We start from the raw sequence: 17,110 nt of genomic DNA, 5'->3' as shown, positions 1-17,110 counted from the left end.
GTTGATAGGGTGTTCTGGGAGGATGCTATAGGTTTACTAGTTGGTTGATAGGGTGTTCTGGGAGGATGCTATAGGTTTACTCGTTGGTTGATAGGGTGTTCTGGGAGGATGCTATAGGTTTACTAGTTGGTTGATAGGGTGTTCTGGGGAGATGCTATAGGTTTACTAGTTGGTTGATAGGGTGTTCTGGGAGGATGCTATAGGTTTACTCGTTGGTTGATAGGGTGTTCTGGGGAGATGCTATAGGTTTACTAGTTGGTTGATAGGGTGTTCTGGGAGGTTGCTATAGGTTTACTAGTTGGTTGATATGGTGTTCTGGGAGATGCTATAGGTTTACTCGTTGGTTGATATGGTGTTCTGGGGGGATGCTATAGGTTTACTAGTTGGTTGATAGGGTGTTCTGGGAGGATGCTATAGGTTTACTAGTTGGCTAATAGGGTGTTCTGGGGGGATGCTATAGGTTTACTAGTTGGTTGATAGGGTGTTCTGGGAGGATGCTATAGGTTTACTAGTTGGCTAATAGGGTGTTCTGGGGGGATGCTATAGGTTTACTAGTTGGTTGATAGGGTGTTCTGGGGGGATGCTATAGGTTTACTAGTTGGTTGATAGGGTGTTCTGGGGGGATGCTATAGGTTTACTAGTTGGTTGATAGGGTGTTCTGGGGGGATGCTATAGGTTTACTAGTTGGCTAATAGGGTGTTCTGGGGGGATGCTATAGGTTTACTAGTTGGTTGATAGGGTGTTCTGGGAGGATGCTATAGGTTTACTAGTTGGCTAATAGGGTGTTCTGGGGGGATGCTATAGGTTTACTAGTTGGTTGATAGGGTGTTCTGGGAGGATGCTATAGGTTTACTAGTTGGTTAATAGGGTGTTCTGGGGGGATGCTATAGGTTTACTAGTTGGTTAATAGGGTGTTCTGGGGGGATGCTATAGGTTTACTAGTTGGTTGATAGGGTGTTTGGGAGGATGCTATAGGTTTACTAGTTGGTTGATAGGGTGTTCTGGGAGGATGCTATAGGTTTACTAGTTGGTTGATAGGGTGTTCTGGGAGGATGCTATAGGTTTACTAGTTGGTTGATAGGGTGTTCTGGGAGGATGCTATAGGTTTACTAGTTGATTGATAGGATGTTCTGGGGGGATGCAAGGGGTTTACTAGTTGGTTGATAGGGTGTTTTGGGGGGATGCTATAGGTTTACTAGTTGGTTGATAGGGTGTTCTGGGAGGATGCTATAGGTTTACTAGTTGGTTGATAGGGTGTTCTGGGAGGATGCTATAGGTTTACTAGTTGGTTGATAGGGTGTTCTGGGAGGATGCTATAGGTTTACTAGTTGGTTGATAGGGTGTTCTGGGAGGATGCTATAGGTTTACTAGTTGGTTGATAGGGTGTTCAGGGAGGATGCTAGGGGTTTACTAGTTGGTTGATAGGGTGTTTTGGGAGGATGCTATAGGTTTACTAGTTGGTTGATAGGGTGTTCAGGGAGGATGCTATAGGTTTACTAGTTGGTTGATAGGGTGTTCTGGGGGGATGCTATAGGTTTACTAGTTGGTTGATAGGGTGTTCTGGGAGGATGCTATAGGTTTACTAGTTGGTTGATAGGGTGTTCTGGGAGGATGCTATAGGTTTACTAGTTGGTTGATAGGGTGTTCTAGGAGGATGCTATAGGTTTACTAGTTGGTTGATAGGGTGTTCTGGGAGGATGCTATAGGTTTACTAGTTGGTTGATAGGGTGTTCTGGGAGGATGCTATAGGTTTACTAGTTGGTTGATAGGGTGTTCTGGGAGGATGCTATAGGTTTACTAGTTGGTTGATAGGGTGTTCTGGGAGGATGCTATAGGTTTACTAGTTGGTTGATAGGGTGTTCTGGGAGGATGCTATAGGTTTACTAGTTGGTTGATAGGGTGTTCTGGGAGGATGCTATAGGTTTACTAGTTGGTTGATAGGGTGTTCTGGGGGGATGCTACAGGTTTACTAGTTGGTTGATAGGGTGTTCTGGGAGGATGCTATAGGTTTACTAGTTGGTTGATAGGGTGTTCTGGGAGGATGCTATAGGTTTACTAGTTGGTTGATAGGGTGTTCTGGGAGGATGCTATAGGTTTACTAGTTGGTTGATAGGGTGTTCTGGGGGGATGCTACAGGTTTACTAGTTGGTTGATAGGGTGTTCTAGGAGGATGCTATAGGTTTACTAGTTGGTTGATAGGGTGTTCTAGGAGGATGCTATAGGTTTACTAGTTGGTTGATAGGGTGTTCAGGGAGGATGCTAGGGGTTTACTAGTTGGTTGATAGGGTGTTCTGGGAGGATGCTATAGGTTTACTAGTTGGTTGATAGGGTGTTCAGGGAGGATGCTATAGGTTTACTAGTTGGTTGATAGGGTGTTCTGGGGGATGCTATAGGTTTACTAGTTGGTTGATAGGGTGTTCTGGGAGGATGCTATAGGTTTACTAGTTGGTTGATAGGGTGTTCTGGGAGGATGCTATAGGTTTACTAGTTGGTTGATAGGGTGTTCTAGGAGGATGCTATAGGTTTACTAGTTGGTTGATAGGGTGTTCTGGGAGGATGCTATAGGTTTACTAGTTGGTTGATAGGGTGTTCTGGGAGGATGCTATAGGTTTACTAGTTGGTTGATAGGGTGTTCTGGGAGGATGCTATAGGTTTACTAGTTGGTTGATAGGGTGTTCTGGGAGGATGCTATAGGTTTACTAGTTGGTTGATAGGGTGTTCTGGGGGGATGCTACAGGTTTACTAGTTGGTTGATAGGGTGTTCTGGGAGGATGCTATAGGTTTACTAGTTGGTTGATAGGGTGTTCTGGGAGGATGCTATAGGTTTACTAGTTGGTTGATAGGGTGTTCTGGGGGGATGCTACAGGTTTACTAGTTGGTTGATAGGGTGTTCTAGGAGGATGCTATAGGTTTACTAGTTGGTTGATAGGGTGTTCTGGGGGGATGCTACAGGTTTACTAGTTGGTTGATAGGGTGTTCTGGGGGGATGCTACAGGTTTACTAGTTGGTTGATAGGGTGTTCTAGGAGGATGCTATAGGTTTACTAGTTGGTTGATAGAGTGTTCTGGGAGGATGCTATAGGTTTACTAGTTGGTTGATAGGGTGTTCTGGGAGGATGCTATTGGTTTACTAGTTGGTTGATAGGGTGTTCTGGGAGGATGCTATAGGTTTACTAGTTGGTTGATAGGGTGTTCTAGGAGGATGCTATAGGTTTACTAGTTGGTTGATAGGGTGTTCTGGGAGGATGCTATAGGTTTACTAGTTGGTTGATAGGGTGTTCTGGGGGGATGCTACAGGTTTACTAGTTGGTTGATAGGGTGTTCTGGGAGGATGCTATAGGTTTACTAGTTGGTTGATAGGGTGTTCTGGGAGGATGCTATAGGTTTACTAGTTGGTTGATAGGGTGTTCTGGGGGGATGCTACAGGTTTACTAGTTGGTTGATAGGGTGTTCTAGGAGGATGCTATAGGTTTACTAGTTGGTTGATAGGGTGTTCTGGGGGGATGCTACAGGTTTACTAGTTGGTTGATAGGGTGTTCTGGGGGGATGCTATAGGTTTACTAGTTGGTTGATAGGGTGTTCTGGGAGGATGCTATAGGTTTACTAGTTGGTTGATAGGGTGTTCTGGGAGGATGCTATAGGTTTACTAGTTGGTTGATAGGGTGTTCTGGGGGGATGCTATAGGTTTACTAGTTGGTTGATAGGTTGTTCTGGGAGGATGCTATAGGTTTACTAGTTGGTTGATAGGGTGTTCTGGGAGGATGCTATAGGTTTACTAGTTGGTTGATAGGGTGTTCTGGGGGGATGCTACAGGTTTACTAGTTGGTTGATAGGGTGTTTTAGGAGGATGCTATAGGTTTACTAGTTGGTTGATAGGGTGTTCTGGGGGGATGCTATAGGTTTACTAGTTGGTTGATAGGGTGTTCTGGGAGGATGCTATAGGTTTACTAGTTGGTTGATAGGGTGTTCTGGGAGGATGCTAGGGGTTTACTAGTTGTTTGATAGGGTGTTCTGGGAGGATGCTATAGGTTTACTAGTTGGTTGATAGGGTGTTCTGGGAGGATGCTATAGGTTTACTAGTTGGTTGATAGGGTGTTCTGGGAGGATGCTATAGGTTTACTAGTTGGTTGATAGGGTGTTCTGGGGGGATGCTATAGGTTTACTAGTTGGTTGATAGGGTGTTCTGGGAGGATGCTATAGGTTTACTAGTTGGTTGATAGGGTGTTCTGGGAGGATGCTAGGGGTTTACTAGTTGGTTGATAGGGTGTTCTGGGGGGATGCTAGGGGTTTACTAGTTGGTTGATAGGGTGTTCTGGGAGGATGCTAGGGGTTTACTAGTTGTTTGATAGGGTGTTCTGGGGGGATGCAAGGGGTTTACTAGTTGGTTGATAGGGTGTTCTGGGGGGATGCAAGGGGTTTACTAGTTGGTTGATAGGGTGTTCTGGAGGGATGCTATAGGTTTACTAGTTGGTTGATAGGGTGTTCTGGGAGGATACTATGGGTTTACTAGTTGGTTGATAGGGTGTTCTGGGAGGATGCTAAGGGTTTACTAGTTGGTTGATAGGGTGTTCTGGGAGGATGTTAAGGGTTTACTAGTTGGTTGATAGGGTGTTCTGGGGGGATGCTAGGGGTTTACTAGTTGGTTGATAGGGTGTTCTGGGAGGATGCTAGGGGTTTACTAGTTGGTTGATAGGGTGTTCTGGGAGGATGCTAGGGGTTTACTAGTTGGTTCATAGGGTGTTCTGGGGGGATGCTATAGGTTTACTAGTTGGTTGATAGGGTGTTCTGGGGGGATGCAAGGGGTTTACTAGTTTGTTGATAGGGTGTTCTGGGGGGATGCTATAGGTTTACTAGTTGGTTGATAGGGTGTTCTGGGGGGATGCAAGGGGTTTACTAGTTTGTTGATAGGGTGTTCTGGGGGGATGCTATAAGTTTACTAGTTGGTTGATAGGGTGTTCTGGGGGGATGCAAGGGGTTTACTAGTTTGTTGATAGGGTGTTCTGGGGGGATGCTAAGGGTTTACTAGTTGGTTGATAGGGTGTTCTAGGAGGATGCTATAGGTTTACTAGTTGGTTGATAGGGTGTTCTGGGAGGATGCTATAGGTTTACTAGTTGGTTGATAGGGTGTTCTAGGAGGATGCTATAGGTTTACTAGTTGGTTGATAGGGTGTTCTGAGAGGATGCTATAGGTTTACTAGTTGGTTGATAGGGTGTTCCGGGAGGATGCTATAGGTTTACTAGTTGGTTGATAGGGTGTTCTGGGAGGATGCTATAGGTTTACTAGTTGGTTGATAGGGTGTTCTGGGAGGATGCTATAGGTTTACTAGTTGGTTGATAGGATGTTCTGGGGGGATGCTATAGGTTTACTAGTTGGTTGATAGGGTGTTCTGGGGGATGCTATAGGTTTACTAGTTGGTTGATAGGGTGTTCTGGGGGGATGCTATAGGTTTACTAGTTGGTTGATAGGATGTTCTGGGGGGATGCTATAGGTTTACTAGTTGGTTGATAGGGTGTTCTGGGGGGATGCTATAGGTTTACTAGTTGGTTGATAGGGTGTTCTGGGGGGATGCTATAGGTTTACTAGTTGGTTGATAGGGTGTTCTGGGGGGATGCAAGGGGTTTACTAGTTTGTTGATAGGGTGTTCTGGGGGGATGCTAAGGGTTTACTAGTTGGTTGATAGGGTGTTCTAGGAGGATGCTATAGGTTTACTAGTTGGTTGATAGGGTGTTCTGAGAGGATGCTATAGGTTTACTAGTTGGTTGATAGGGTGTTCTGAGAGGATGCTAGGGGTTTACTAGTTGGTTGATAGGGTGTTCTAGGAGGATGCTATAGGTTTACTAGTTGGTTGATAGGGTGTTCTGAGAGGATGCTAGGGGTTTACTAGTTTGTTGATAGGGTGTTCTGGGGGATGCTAAGGGTTTACTAGTTGGTTGATAGGGTGTTCTGGGAGTATGCTATAGGTTTACTAGTTGATTGATAGGGTGTTCCGGGAGGATGCTATAGGTTTACTAGTTGGTTGATAGGGTGTTCTGGGAGGATGCTATAGGTTTACTAGTTGGTTGATAGGGTGTTCTGGGAGGATGCTTATTGTCCAAGTCCAAAGTGTCAAACACTATATGATATTCTTATTCTAATGTATAGTTTTTTTTAAAGTTTTTTTTTCATAACTAAGTATTTTCATAACTAATAGTGGCAATACAAATATTAAAAGCTGAAGTGATCATAAAAATGTCAGTCTGCATTATAAGTGTATCTATTTTTTTCCACTGCCATTTTTTTTAGGTAAATATCAGCCAGGTGACAAACCGGACCCCAAAACATGGAAGGCGAACTTCCGCTGTGCCATGAACTCACTGCCTGACATAGAAGAGGTGAAAGACAAAAGCATCAAAAAGGGAACAAACGCCTTCAGAGTGTACAAGATGCTGTCGGCGTCTGAGAGGCACTCAAGGAGAGGTCAGTCAATAACACACATCCATTCTGGCACTAGCAAGGGTTACGTGTACACCTTTTGTGTCAGTTCAACTGATGAATCCAAACGTAGTGTTTATATGAACGTTAAATGAGTGATCGGGTTGATGTGCACATTTATGTTTCACAAGCTGGATTTTTTTTGTGACATGCACAAACTGCACGAATGTAGTTTCCCGCTTTTTTCCCTGATTAGGAGATGATGAGCACAAGAATCATTGTGCAGTGCTTTTTTGACCAATTCATTCAGATTGACATTGATTGATTCTGATTGTACTACTAGTCAGATTACAGTGGGATTATTAGGGTCCATGTAAACGCAGCTTCAGAGACGCGCCTTTGTTTCATTCTGACATGCCTGGACATGATGATGGGGAGTTTAATGACATTTCTGTGATCAAACCATGGCCTGTTTATTTAATCAAAACCAAGAGTGGTATATCACTGAGATTCTTTTGTAGTTGTATTAATATTTTGATTAGAGGGTATGCATTGACATCACTGTCCCGCCAGAACACGCCCCTCAGCCGGACTGAGTGGCAGAAGAGCTGCAAGTTAATAAGGGGAAACTGGATAAAACAAACTACTATCAGTTTAAACTAAAGCTTGGACTCGATATTGTGTTCCTTACTTGGATTCTGACATGCGGCCAGGAATCGTTTTTCCTGACATTTGTATGAGCCTGATTACGATGCCAGGGAAATACATAAAGCAAATTTGCCTGTGAACGCCTTATGTAAATATAGTATAGAAAGGTCTAAATCCAGGTGATCAACGTTATATATCGTCATATAGTCCAGCCACAAAACTTGTATAGCTTTTGTAAGTGTTTATTTAAAAACATCCACATATGTAGAATGAGTTGCCAATACAATATATAACAATACAATATACAGGGTATGATTTTACCCCCAAAATCAGCATATTGGCACAAAATGATAACTGCAAATCCACTATTGGCTGTCTGGGGTCCAGTTGTTTCTGTGATTTGCAGTGATTAATATGCTTCTCTTAATCTTCTGTAGCGTTTGGCAGTCTATAAAATTTTTTCTCTGATTTCTTGTTAAATCTATTTGTGCCATCAGTCTCACAGCTCTTTCCCGTGTTAGACGTGTTTTTCGCAGCATTCACGCTGTAAACCAATGCAGTAACCACAATCGCTCCGGCCGACGCGGACGTCACGAGCAGACCCTCTGTTTCTTTTTATTTTCAAATGTTTTCATTTTCATTTTAGCTTACGCTTTAGCTTCAATTTTAGTTTTTTTTCTTTAAATATGTCTATATAGTTTTAATTAATTTAAATTTTGTAATTTTATTAGAACTTTATTTACATAGAAAAGAGAAATGTTGCAAATTGTCTTAATATATATATATATTTTACATTTTAATTTATTTGTTTCAAGTGACAGTTCTTTTACGGTTTTGTTTTTTAACTATAATAATTCTGGGATGATCTCACTTACTACACCTACCACTAACTGTACCTGATCTGTGTTTAAATTTGTAAAAATAAAAATAAATAAAAAATTAATCTTGCTAAAGCTGACAAGAAAATATGTTCATGTCACATTTCACCAACAAAATTTATTTTTGGATGCATAACTTTTTCTACATTATATCCATGACAATTAAGTGCATTATATATATATATATATATATATATATATATATATATTACTGTTGGGAAAAATGAATCGTGATTAATCGAATCCAAAATAAAAGTTTGTGTTTACATAATATATGTGTGTGTACTGTGTATAATTATTATGTATATATAAATGCACAATGATGCACATGTATATATTTAAGAAAAATATGTTAAAAACAATTATATTTATATATAAGATACATTATATAAACAGTATATACATGCAAATATTTCTTAAATATATACATATGTGCATATGTCTATATACATAATAATTATTTTGCATGTGATCAAAAAAATTAACTAATAAATCTGTAATTAATTGCGCACAATATTAATATTTTAATTTATTTAACAAATTGTATACTCTCACAAATTAATGTAGAAACAACATTAGGACGGTATAGTTTAAATATTTGCTTACTGGCTTCTTTTTTACCAAGATCTATTGTTTTTCTCAGTGAAATGAGTAATTATAAAAGGCTCTATAAAAATATAACAGTTTTTACATTTAAGCAAACTTAAATCAATCCACACATAAAGGCGTTATAATAAATGTCACATTGAGCTGTGGCTTTAGCACTGCAAAGATCAAGGCTTTGGGGCATGAAATGGTGAAATGTTCATGATATTCACTCTTTTTCTGAAATGTGTTTTTGTTTGCATGCATTGATCCTAATGTGTGTGTGTGTGTTTGTCTGTGTTTCTTAAAGGAAAAAAGAGAGCAGTTGAAAAAGAAGAGAAGCTAAAGGTATGGACTGTGTGTATATTGTTGTATGTGCAGTAATGATGAAGGTTATTCGCTGAATCAATGTGTGTGTGTGTGTGTGTGTACTTGTTTTTGTGATATATCAGGACACAGATGTGTATAATGCCATGGGTATGACACAGGTATTACAGGAGAGGGTGAAATATGAGGAGATTACCCATGTCCCCACTTTTCAAAATGCTTATAAATCACACAGGAGGAGTTTTTTTAGAAAGTAAAAATGCAATATGTTTCCTGTGATGGGTAGGTTTAGGGGCATGGGACAGTGTGTGTGTGTGTGCGTGTGTGTGTGTTTGTGTGTGCGTGTGCGTGTGCGTGTGCGTGCGCGTGCGTGTGCGTGTGCGTGTGCGTGTGATGGGTAGGTTTAGGGGCAGTGTAGGGGAATAGAAAATACGGTTTGTGCAGTAAAAAAACCATTACTCCTATTCCCCCACATTACACAAAAACAAACGTGTGTGTGTCTGTGTGTGTGTTAACCACAGGCAGCGCGGCCGTTCCCTGTGCCCTCCGGCTGGGAGAACAGCAATGGCTCTTCGTCCTGTAAAACCCCAGTGACAGTGAAGCAGGAGGAGGATTACTATGGCACAGGTAGGTGAAGCGAGTATCCTGCTCCGCCCAGCAACACACACCTGAGCTCGGTCATGTGAGCTCATTCAGGTGAAACCTGTCCTCTACAGCACGGCACAAAAGGAGCTCGCATTTGAAACCGTACCTGCTTTGCGGATTGGTGTTTATCAGGACACTCAGTTCACATTGGGTGTTGAGACTAAAGATAATCTGATATTTCACACTTTCCTCTGATGTTGAATCGACTGATGACCGGCACAAGAGCAGCCCTAATTAAGTGCAACCAATTCAAACAAGTTCATTTTTTACTTTTAAACTCTTTATTTAAAGGGGCGGTTTCGTGTTTTTTTTCTAGGCTGGGTTGTGTTTATGGGGCGCAGTATAACATGTCTTAATACTTTTTTTCTATTTTCTAGTATTTTTCTTCTATTCTCCCTTTATTCCACACCGCTGTCTGTCCTTTGAACGGCTCGTTTGCTTCCTGCTTCTATGAAGCCCATCCCTCAGAAAAACACAATGATCTTAGATTGTTTAGATGGCCAAATGTAGTTTCCTGTATTTTTATTATTGGCTGAAGTGCCAAGCACAGGTTGTCATGGAAACGCCACGCCCCTTCCCATTACGGGCAGAAGTCACATCTGCGGAGACTAGTGAGGGTTTATGATGTCACCAACCCAGGAAGAAGCTCGTTGTAGTCCAAACCGGCCGCTTTTGTAGGCAATAAACTGCCGTAACTTTAAAAGACAATATCTCCGTTTGCAGTGAACTTCGCTGTAACTTTGCAGATACTGTTTTTGCTCAAGCAGCGACATTACACACTAACTAAAGATAAAAAAGTGAAATCGCATGCAACCACCCCTTTAAAGAGATACTTCACCTAAAAATGAAAACTCTTGTCATTATTTACGCGTCCTCAAGTTGTTCCAGATCTGTTTCTTCTGCTGAACACAAAAGAAGAAATGATATGTGCAAGAATATGAATTAAAAAAAATACTATGAAAGAATACATTTGTTATCTATGCTCTTCAAAATAATCTTCTTTTGTGTTCGGCAGAAGAAAGAAACAGGTTTGCCGGTTTGGAGAACATGAGGGGGCGTAAATGAGGACCGTTTATTTTTGGGTTTAACTGCTATTCAACAGTATTAAAAGTCATGCTTTAAAAATAACCCTGAAACACTGGAGCATTGCTTGAGGCATACTTAGCAAAATAGTAAAAAAAAATTCTGTATCTATTTTTCCCAAATATTTTGTTGTTGTTGTTAATAAAATAATGATCTCATATTTTTTTTTAAAAATGTATACAAAAGTACAAATTATTATTATTATTATTATTATTATTATTATTATTATTATTATTATTTAATAATAATAATACCTAAATATTTTTAAGATGATGATACAAAGAATTAGTATTATTTTCTTCAAAATTATAATCACAAAATATTTGAAAAAAGTATTTGATACAAAATTAAAATAGTAATTATTATTTAGTAATAATAATACCAAAAAGTTTGAAAAATATTTCATATGAAAATACAAATAATAATAATAATAATAATATTAATATTATTAGTAGTAATTTTAAATTACAAACACATACAAAAATACAATTATTATTATTATTATTATTTTTATTACTAAATCATTATAAAAGCAATATCAAAATATTTTGTTTTTATTATTATTATTATTATTAAATATATCAAATATTTTATATTAAATAATAATAATAATAATAATAATAATAATAAAAGCATATCAAGCCATTCATAAGTGTTTGGTTTCAGATTTTTATTTTAGTTTCTTTAAAAAAAACATGGATTATATTATATTATATTATATTATATTATATTATATTATATTATATTATATTATATTATATTATATTATATTATATTATATTATATTATATTATATTACATTACATTATCCTTTCAAATAGTTTCTCTCTAAGTAGCATGACGTCTGCTCTGGTTAGACAGAATTTGTAAAGTAATAATAATATATTTGATGTTATATTTGTATTATTAGTATTTCAGATAGGTCTGTTAAAGTGTAATCTCTGGGGTATTTTGGGTAAAGGAGCATGACTTGTGGTTTGAGGGATTATCCTTAAACACAACAGCATGTTGTTCAGTGTTCGTCGGTCATTGCTGCAGATACCCAGAATGCTTCAGGCTTCTGTTGATTTTGCTGTAAATGCATTATAAACACGTGGATGGCTTCAGCTGTTGGACTTCCTCTGGCATTTCTCCAACACGTCTTAGACTCGAGCTTCCTGTGGCTCTGAGCTTGACTCGCTGTACACACTGCATTATTACTGAGCTTTTACATTAGCCTTCGTTTAGTATTGACTCTGTCTGACTGACGGGTGTTAAATGCAAAAACCTCGTCAGATTGAGGAGTTTTGTGGGTCAATGTCTGGATCAAACAAGACTTGAGAGCACTTCTTGTTTACTTTTGTGAGGAAGAAAATACTTCAAGTGCGCTACAGTATTCGCCTTATTCACCTGGCGGCCATTTTGAAAACTCTAACGCCGTTGAGGGGTACACAAACCCGGAAGCTGGACTCCGATACGGTACTAATCAGTAGCAGCATTCTGTGTCACTGCACTTCGTCACTCAGGAAAAAATCCAACAGAGGACAAACCTTTCACCGTTTTCCGGAGGATAAGGAATTACATGGAGAGTGGATTAAAAAAATATCAGAAGGGATCCTGGTCGTAATGTCTGCATTTTACTACAGACGAAGTTTGAAAGACTCGAGCACTAGCAAGACTGGGACATGTCAAGTCAGCTTTATTTAGCGCTTTTACAATGCAGATTGTTCCAAAGCAGCTTCACGGTGTTAAACGGGACAATACTGCAACAAAATTTGATTCGGCTGCAGTCATTCTGGAGAAAACGGTGATGTTATCAGCTTATTTTAATTGATCATATAGTGTCAACGTGGGCAGATCAGTGTTTGAGTTGATACAGTTCATTTACATGTGGGAGAAATGTGTATGTATAAGCTACTGGATCTTCATATATGTAAAATAAAATGTCCATTTATCTAAAGAATAAAGTAAAATTTTATTACACATGGATGATGTTTTTCATAACTTTACAAGTTCATGGATGCGGTTATTAACGTTACTGTAGTGAAGCAGAGCAGGAGCGAGTGTTGAGGAGCTGAGCGCGGCCGCTGGAGCGATTGGTTATTAACGTTACTGTAGTGAAGCAGAGCAGGAGCGAGTGTTGAGGAGCTGAGCACGGCTGCTGGAGCGATTGGTTATTAACGTTACTGTAGTGAAGCAGAGCAGGAGCGAGTGTTGAGGAGCTGAGCACGGCCGCTGGAGCGATTGGTTATTAACGTTACTGTAGAGAAGCAGAGCAGGAGCGAGTGTTGAGGAGCTGAGCACGGCCGCTGGAGCGATTGGTTATTAACGTTACTGTAGTGAAGCAGAGCAGGAGCGAGTGTTGAGGAGCTGAGCACGGCCGCTGGAGCGATTGGTTATTAACGTTACTGTAGTGAAGCAGAGCAGGAGTGAGTGTTGAGGAGCTGAGCACGGCCGCTGGAGCGATTGGTTATTAACGTTACTGTAGTGAAGCAGAGCAGGAGCGAGTGTTGAGGAGCTGAGCACGGCCGCTGGAGCGATTGGTTATTAACGTTACTGTAGTGAAGCAGAGCAGGAGCGAGTGTTGAGGAGCTGAGCACGGCCGCTGGAGCGATTGGTTATTAACGTTACTGTAGTGAAGCAGAGCAGGAGCGAGTGTTGAGGAGCTGAGCACGGCCGCTGGAGCGATTGGTTATTAACGTTAAAGTAGTGAAGCAGAGCAGGAGCGAGTGTTGAGGAGCTGAGCACGGCCGCTGGAGCGATTGGTTATTAACGTTACTGTAGTGAAGCAGAGCAGGACCGAGTGTTGAGGAGCTGAGCACGGCTGCTGGAGCGATTGGTTATTAACGTTACTGTAGTGAAGCAGAGCAGGAGCGAGTGTTGAGGAGCTGAGCACGGCCGCTGGAGCGATTGGTTATTAACGTTACTGTAGTGAAGCAGAGCAGGAGCGAGTGTTGAGGAGCTGAGCACGGCCGCTGGAGCGATTGGTTATTAACGTTACTGTAGTGAAGCAGAGCAGGAGCGAGTGTTGAGGAGCTGAGCACGGCTGCTGGAGCGATTGGTTATTAACGTTACTGTAGTGAAGCAGAGCAGGAGCGAGTGTTGAGGAGCTGAGCACGGCCGCTGGAGCGATTGGTTATTAACGTTACTGTAGTGAAGCAGAGCAGGAGCGAGTGTTGAGGAGCTGAGCACGGCCGCTGGAGCGATTGGTTATTAACGTTACTGTAGTGAAGCAGAGCAGGGCCGAGTGTTGAGGAGCTGAGCACGGCCGCTGGATTGTTATACACACACACCCGGCTCGTGAACACCGGGACTTTTATTATGACGGGATGGGACACAGTCGCCGGGCGCTCGCACTTCCGCTTTTTCCGGTCAGGTAAAAACAGCTATTTTTATCATATCAGATACATTTAAAGGTCCAAGGGCTTCGGCCATCCGTCCGCTCTCTTCCCTGAACTGAAATGAAGTAGTGGGCTGTACTTTCCACACGATTGACATCAGGTTTAAGCAAGGGGGTAATCTAGCACTCGGAAAGCGTCCCACCCATAGAGGCGGCCATTGCTAACCAAGCCATCACCTGATGTTAGCATCCCATTGACTCCCATTCATTTTGGCGTCACTTTGACAGTGAATAACTTTACATCTGAGGTGATTAAAGACTCCATTTGTCCATTGATTATTTATAAAGAAACACGATAATCGATAAAAGGCTCCATTACCTTCTATCTTACACTATCGCCCTAACACTACACTATAGGCTAACGATTGCGTCATAACCAACGCGACTCTGTCGCACAGTAGAGAAATTACCGTATAGACCTGAGGAGACGCTCGCAGGCAATCTTTACTGTCTATGAGGCAGTCGGGGGGACGTGGAGACATAAAGTCTGATAAAGTCAAGGGAGAAGAATGGGGAGAAGCCCATAGTGAGCCAAAAGCAACGGGAGAAAACATTTAAACAACGTGATTCAGATTTCACTTTCCACAACTACTAGAAGACCTACAGCTGTCAGACAGGAGGCTCACGTCACATCTACGTCCTCAAGCTCAGTCTGAGCCGGCGCAGTTCACTCCGCCATCAGGAAGTGAGTGCTCCTTACTGACATCACTTTTTGCCGTTGAAGTCTATCCGCTTGTAAAGTCGTGACGTAAGGAACGCCGTTTCTGGGTCCAAGCCTCAACTCGTTTCACTTGAGAATGCCATTGACGCCCGTTTATGAGCACGATTTATTCATATTAAACATCAAACGTTTAAAAAAGTTTAACATTTTCAATACTTACAGTCTACACAACAGTCTCTATGTTCACAGCGTCACATACATTAATATTTTAACGATTTAAAAAAGATGAATCACTGTCTGGCCATCTAGAATTTTGGTATGGAGAAAAAGGTTATGATTATAACTTTTTTTGTAGTATCACACCAGATTGTGTGTGTATATTAGCACCGTTTGTAGTTTTTCTTTTGGTATAAGATAGAGCGTTTGGACCCGGAAGCGCTGCCGCGTGACGTCAGCCTTAGCAAGCGGATGGGGTAGCTCTGGGATAGCTCAGTATTTCTTTTACTGTCTATGGGTTCAAGTACGCCCACAAGCCGTGCGAGTTATTCGTGTATTGCAGGTTGGCTGGTGGTTATGTTGCCCGCATACCGCCTCCCATGGCCGAGACTGGTATTACGACACCTGTCGGGCCAGGGCTAATGCTACTGCTAATTAAGGTTGATATCTCTGCAGCACTATAACTTGGCATTTTTTTAATGACATCATCGCCCTTATTTCTTCTCTTCTTTTGATGCGTGTAGGTCATTTTTTGGACATTTTTACCTCAACTTTTTCACATGGCACCTTTAACAGAATTTTTTTATATAAAGTTCAGTTAACGATAAAAGCCCTTATATAGACGATATTACTATTATTATTATTATTATTATTATTATTATTATTATTACAGTTAGCATGACATATTGAAAACAACAAATTACATATTTAAAAAAATATGTAATAAATATATATAAAAAGCATGACTTCTGCTCTGGTTGGACAGAATTTGAACAGGTAATTAACATTATATTATATTAATTATTATTAGAATTATTATAATTTTATTATATAAGAATAATAATAATAATTATTATTATTATTAATTGTTATTATACATGTTTTTTCTTAATATAACTTAAAAAAAAACGTAAAACCAAACACTTTTGAATGGCTGTATTTATTATTATATATGCACATATGAAAATTATTTTACACCCCCCCTCCCCCCCACTCACACCTTTTTTTGAGGTGAAATATGAGCCGAACATGTTCTTGACAGGTTGTTGCAAGATTCGTCTTTTATTAGCTTTAACTCCTGGGATGTGATCGTTCTGTCCTGAACCTGTTTATCCAGATCTCCTTGTTGCCGTGTTTGTTTATTCACTGTTCGCCCTTACACTCCGTAACACACACTATCGGGGTAAAAGGTGAGCTTAGTGTGTGTTTGCTTTGTAAGTCAGCATTGATATGAGGTTTGTGATGCGCATTAAATCGACACAGCAACGTAATTCATTTACAAAACAGCCTTCCAGCCAGTTAATTTGTTTTTAACCTTGTTTCCGTTGCATCATTTCATCATGGGAAAAAGCGCTGAGCTGCATGGACCGGAGGGATGGCGTCCCGAGTGAAAAATGACACAGCACACACTCACTTCCCACTTCACTCTTCTCCATATTCACTCTCTCTTCCCCCTTTTCTTCTTCCTCAGAGGCTGAGGGGCGGAGCCCTGCGGACGACCATCTGATCATCAACGATCTGCCTGACGTGTGTCAGACCATCGAGGTGGTGACGGAAAACGAGGAGCAGGCCGTGACCTCCAGCGACCTTTACCCCTTACAGATCTCGCCCGTCTCCTCGTATGGAGGTCTGTTGGACGCATATACTCGCATCCGTTTAGTATAGGAGCATGTTTACACGGAATATTAAAGGGATAGTTCACCCAAAAAGGAAAATTAGCCCATGATTTGCTCTCCCTCAGCTCATCCTAGGTGTGTGTGACAGTCTTCTTTCAGACGAACACAATCAGTTATATTAAAAAAGTCCTGGCTCTCCCAAGCTTTATAATGGCAGTGAACGAAGTGCATCCATCCATCCATCCATCCATTATAAAAGTGGATCCATCCATCCATCCATTATAAAAGTGGATCCATCCATCATAAAAGTGGAATTTGTATGATGAATGGATCCACTTTTATGATGGATGGATGGATGGATGCACTTTTATGATGAATGGATGGATGGATGGATCCACTTTTATGATGTATGGATGCACTTTTATGATGTATGGATGCACTTTTATGATGTATGGATGCACTTTTATGATGGATGGATGGATGGATGGATGCACTTTTATGATGGATGGATGGATGGATGGATCCACTTTTATGATGGATGGATGCACTTTTATGATGGATGGATGGATCCACTTTTATGATGGATGGATGGATGGATGGATGGATGGATGGATGGATGGATGGGTGGATGGATTGATCCACTTTTATGATGGATAGATGC

General features: G+C 40.8%; 2 protein-coding genes across 2 annotated transcripts in view; one reads left to right on the top strand and one right to left on the bottom strand.

Annotated features, from left to right (window-relative positions):
* Positions 1 to 17,110, bottom strand: part of gnpda2 (glucosamine-6-phosphate deaminase 2) — a 469,370-nt gene that overhangs the window by 167,253 nt on the left and 285,007 nt on the right. The window lies entirely within an intron of this gene.
* The window catches only part of irf2b (interferon regulatory factor 2b), a 42,319-nt gene that overhangs the window by 1,765 nt on the left and 23,444 nt on the right, over positions 1 to 17,110 (top strand). Inside the window, 4 exon segments of the mRNA XM_067458094.1 lie at positions 6,283 to 6,456; positions 8,833 to 8,870; positions 9,371 to 9,476; positions 16,305 to 16,460. Coding sequence (XP_067314195.1) covers positions 6,283 to 6,456; positions 8,833 to 8,870; positions 9,371 to 9,476; positions 16,305 to 16,460 — 474 coding nt within the window.

This window comes from Pseudorasbora parva, chromosome 11, assembly GCF_024679245.1.
Source record: "Pseudorasbora parva isolate DD20220531a chromosome 11, ASM2467924v1, whole genome shotgun sequence".
Taxonomy (NCBI): domain Eukaryota; kingdom Metazoa; phylum Chordata; class Actinopteri; order Cypriniformes; family Gobionidae; genus Pseudorasbora; species Pseudorasbora parva.
This window is presented reverse-complemented; position numbering and strand designations above follow the sequence as displayed.